Source organism: Diorhabda carinulata, chromosome 6 (genome assembly GCF_026250575.1).
Source record: "Diorhabda carinulata isolate Delta chromosome 6, icDioCari1.1, whole genome shotgun sequence".
Classification (NCBI taxonomy): domain Eukaryota; kingdom Metazoa; phylum Arthropoda; class Insecta; order Coleoptera; family Chrysomelidae; genus Diorhabda; species Diorhabda carinulata.
In genome coordinates, this window is record NC_079465.1 from 31,069,918 (window position 1) to 31,074,951 (window position 5,034).

The following is a 5,034-nucleotide window of genomic DNA, read 5'->3' on the forward strand; positions in this document are numbered from 1 at the left end:
TTTTCTCTATTTTGAATGATTATTCTAACGGAATAAATTTTCCAATGAAACCGGTCCTGCAAAGGACGCATTTCATCCTGAATTTCGTGCCGTAATTCATTAAATTAAAACAAAACACGAAAGGAATAAATTTAAGTACAAGTTCCGATTTAATAGCATACAGAAAACATCGGAATTAAACGTGGTTCGTATTTATTTTCGAAATAGATAAAATTCATGTAAATACTACATTTTATATCGATAAAAATCAACTTGATTTCAATAAAAAATAATAATTAATGAAGAAAATTTACTATAGATTATGTCAAATAAGGATGATACGAGGGACGATCCGTAAATTCGACGTTTTGACTGTTAAAAACGTTCCGCGATTGATTTCCCTGATCCTTTCGAACACCCCCGGTAAACAAATCATCGGCCTAAAGGTGAAATAATAATTCATCGTTAAAATAATATTTATTTAAACGTTTTGTCAACCGTTTCATTTCCTTTGTTAATTAATTGATATCTAACTTTTATCATAATTTAAATAGTACGGTCCGAGTGTAAGACAAACGATTGTACGTGATTTGGTATCAAAATTTATAATTGTTTCGAGTTATACGTGAGTCGTAGTATGAGATTGTGTTTTATTAGGAGGAAATCCCCACGACGTGCTTGTCAATTACCTAATTACAGTTTTTTAACTTCTTTATCAATTTAATACAATAGATTTGACGATGCTGTTATTAACATCGAAGAAACGGTAAAAATGACTGATAACCAGACTAAACCAGAAGCAATTAGTAAGTTGTTTTGCGTATTTATAAAATCGAATTATGAAAAATATCGTTTTAAATATTATATCTGTTGTTTTTCGTGGAAAAAACTTTTGATATTTCTATTAATACATAATTTAATTAGTTGTATTCAATCTGTGGTACGAGGTTGGTCCTAAAATTACCTAGTTTGACCTAAAGATGACGATTTATACTGCATATGTTTCAAGTATTTGTTTGGTAGATTTCATTTGATTAAGAAGAAAGTGTTGTTTGCACCAGCTTAAACGTCCGTTATTGCAATAGCCAAAATTGACGAATTAAATCTATCCCATGCGCCTTTTCCGCCAGATTTAGTCCCCTCGGACTATGTCCTGTTTCCAGACTTGAAAAAACGGTTCAGTGGTCAAAGATATTCCAATAAAGAAGACGTGATGTAAACGTGTGTATGTTTTTATGTCCAAACTCATATTTAAATGCTTCGAAGTTTCATAAAAATCATTTTAATCACTTGGAGATTATACCAAGGTCCCATAGTTGTATGGTACCATGGTTAAAAATCAGAATACGTCGTGAAATATTAACCACAAAATAATAATTTACTAACGGTGCTTTTCTTTTCTTCTTTTTTATTCCATGACAGATTTAACCTCTATTCCATCGTTTTTTACGGTGTAATACCCATTCGTTTATATCTAGTTTAAACTAGTTTTGTGCTTAATAATTAATAAATTCGTTTCTAGTTTTTTTAATAATAATAAACAAACAAACAAAACTAAGAAACGCATTTATTATAAGTTTAATTTTTATTATTGTACTAAAAATTAGTTTCAACCACGATATATTTATACGAGGGCTGCTACAAATATTCATAATTAGATAAGACTTTGTAGTTTTTCGAAATAATCTCCAATAAGACACTTTTTGTATTCATTTGAACACTTGTGGATACAATCCGATCCAAAACATGTGTTTTGATTATATCGACTGATTATTCAGGTGAAAAACGTTGATCTTTCAATTTATTTTTAATCCCAATTCGTTTTTTTGGTAATTATACACTTTCACTGTCACCTGGTTTTTTGGTTAGGTTAGGTTAGGTTAGGTTGGCTCTAGAAAATCGAAAAATGGATGGATTTTAATGATCTTGGTCTCAAAATGCTCCATTTTATGGCGGATTTATAAAAAAAATTAGTAGAAATAGCTGGAATGAAAATTTCTCATAGTTTTACTGTTTTAAATCGTAAAAAAAACGGTTTTGCAAAATAATCCTTTACAAAAAATTATGGTAATTATACACTTTCGCGGTCACCTGGTTTTTTGGTTAGGTTAGGTTAGGTTAGGTTGGCTCTAGAAAATCGAAAAATGGATGGATTTCAATGATCTTGGTCTCAAAATGTTCCATTTTACGGCGGATTTATAAAAAAAACTACGAAAATTAAAAAAAATAAATATTTTTTACAGTTTCATGACTTTAAATACAAAAAAAAATGACTTTTCACATATAATCCTTCGTAACTGTTTCTGACGTCGTGGAATCAAGTTCGTATATTTTTTTTCGCAATTTACATAAAAAAAAATTAATATTTTGAAAAAAAAAAAAAGTTTTTGTATTATTTAAGGTTTAAAACTATTAAAAACCGCAAATTCAGCTACTACCCCCGTGTTTTTCATAAATTCTTCGTAAAATGGGACCAAAATTATAAAATTTATCTATTTTTCTATTTTTAATGGTCCAAAAACTATTAACAATGAAGAATATAGTACGAAACTATTCACGAAAATTGATTGCTTTTCATCGATTTCATTTTAAGCTATAAAAAATGAAAAAACTATGAGAAATTTTCATTCCAGCTATTTCTATTAATTTTTTTTATAAATCCGCCGTAAAATGGAACATTTTGAGACCAAGATCATTAAAATCCATCCATTTTTCGATTTTCTAGAGCCAAAAAACCAAATGTATAATTACCGTTTTTTTTTAAGGAATAATATTTTTTGATTATACCCCGTATTATTTATCTGTTACGACGTTTAATTATAAATAAAATTTACTTTGTTTAATAGATCTAATCGTGAAGGAAATCACCACCTATCTTATCCATAAATTATTTGTTTGTTAATTTGTCCGACCCCCCTTATTAACACTGTTCCCCCCCTAGTGTTTTAATTATAAATAAATTTAACGATTATCCTGTACATTCGATTATACTATCAGTGTTGATTAACTTTTATTTTCATTTCAAATACCGTAGGTAAAAAATATGTAATCAGTCTTGATGTTAATAACCGAGGTTACGAACCTCATAATATAAAGGTTGTCCCAATAAATTGGAATACAGATTATTTCAAAAACTGTTAATAAAATGGCAATTTCGATGTATTGCGATGTTGTCAGATGTATATCAGATAGCCATGGATATGGGGAATATAGGGGCAAGTTAAAAAGTTCCATCTAACGAGAAATATTGTACAGGGTTCGTTCAAAAATTTACGGAATAAAAATCTGTCGTATTATATCGGTGTTTGGTTTAGAAAGTTAAACCTCGACGTCCTTCGATTAAAATAATTATCCTTATTTCCTCAGAGGTATCTACGGAAAAAATATCGACAGAAATTATGCAAACAACGCCGAACAATAAACTTTATTCGAGTAACGATTCTTCTGCAGCGGATATTCTTGTTGGTAAAAACGATTCGGGTGGTAAATCGTATCTTACGAAAATCGACGGTTCAAATCGGGGTAGTAACATCGACCCGAAGGAATCTAGTCGAAATCCAACAACCCCTAAAAGCGTCACAATAAATTTAAGCGCTAATAAACTTAAAGAAAGTTTAGATAACGATACCAACGCCGATGAAGATCGTACAGAAGAATCCACGCCGTTAATACCAAGATCCAATACCATATGGAGTATTTGCGATAAAATATGGTTGGTTACTTTTATTTTGATGGTGATTGTTGGTTTGTTCGTGGGGGTTTCTCTGTTGATTTGGTTAGGTAAGTTATGACTTAACAGATGGAGCTACCGGTTTACTTTAAATAAAATCGTTCGTAGGTTATGAAAAATCGACTTTTCACTTGATAGTTAAAAGCAAATGGACGACCGTTTACCCAACAAGGGAAATGGTGAAATTGAAATTGCCTTTACGAAAAGTTTCTTTGATAGAAATCGACGCGTCTGATGGAAATGTATGCGGGGGAAACTACTACTATTCTAGCTGCGTCAGGGTGATCCAAAATCAGCATATGAATGAGCTAAAAGAACCAGATATACTTTATAATTTCATCGTCGATCAAGACGGTACTATTTACGAAGGGAGAGGCTGGGAGAATTGTACCTGCAATGGAGAATTCCTTGGAGAACAATTGACCATAGGAATTTTAGGTAAAACAATTTTTTTTTCACTTAAACCGAACTAGATTCTACTCTAAATGAGATTGCTAGTTCGTTGTAAACAGTAAAATATTGCGTAGCAAAGTTTAGACGAGACCGGACGACCTTCGAAGACCAAATGTCGCTCCGACTCACTCAAATTGTGTTATCTTTCATTTTCGAATAATTTATAGGTTTTTATATTGAAAAATTATGTATTTTTAGTTAACGATGGCAACATTGGACACAAAGTACCGATCTACGTTAAGAATTTCTTGAGTAAAGCTGAAAATAAATTAGAACCTTGTTTCACGATTTCGACTCATAACGATACGGTTTTAAAACCGGTCGTACAACGTGTGAAAGAGGTCATAGATTGGAATAACTGTTCTCAAACGTCTCAACAATAATTATCGACAAATAAATGATCACAGGTCAATAAACTACTGGAATTTTGATTATGTTCAATTTTTTTTCATAACGAGTATTAATAGCTTCTGATTTTGGTAATTGAAATGTTGTTTTTAATGAAAATGTATTTTAGAAGTGAATAAAAACAGTTAATAATTCAGTTTTTTTATTAAAATTGCGATTATAACAGACGCAAATTGTATAAAAAGGGAAACTTGTAAAGAAAAACTGCTAATTAGCAAATCAAATCGTAGTTTTCTTTTAATAAGTCGCAATATTTAGTAAAATAATCAGTTAAACTAATTAAATCAACGTTTTTTTTAATATTTAAATCGAAATTGTTATACATTTTCATAAAAAGTTCTACTGACTGCGCCAGTTTTTCTCTTGGAGCCGTTTTTTCCTAAAATTGTTAAAAATAAAGAAGAAATTAGTATTTATGAAAATATATTACGTTTAAATAAATATCGATAAACAATTATGAGTAA

The 5,034-nt window shown here is 30.2% G+C and overlaps 1 protein-coding gene across 1 annotated transcript; it reads left to right on the forward strand.

The window, feature by feature from the left end:
- The first annotated feature begins 552 nt into the window (after positions 1-552).
- LOC130895587 (peptidoglycan recognition protein 1-like) lies at positions 553-4,691 on the forward strand. Its single transcript, XM_057802962.1, has 4 exons — positions 553-785; positions 3,346-3,759; positions 3,818-4,147; positions 4,361-4,691. Exons 1-4 carry the CDS (start codon positions 752-754, stop codon positions 4,543-4,545), a joined length of 963 nt encoding a protein of 320 aa, XP_057658945.1. The 5' UTR covers positions 553-751; the 3' UTR covers positions 4,546-4,691.
- The last annotated feature ends 343 nt before the right edge of the window (positions 4,692-5,034 follow it).

Coding starts and splice junctions, on each gene's coding strand:
- LOC130895587 (XM_057802962.1), top strand. CDS start 752: ATGACTGATAACCAGACTAAACCAGAAGCAATTA. Junction 3,760..3,817: donor TTCTCTGTTGATTTGGTTAG/GTAAGTTATGAC, acceptor AATCGTTCGTAG/GTTATGAAAAATCGACTTTT. Junction 4,148..4,360: donor ATTGACCATAGGAATTTTAG/GTAAAACAATTT, acceptor ATGTATTTTTAG/TTAACGATGGCAACATTGGA.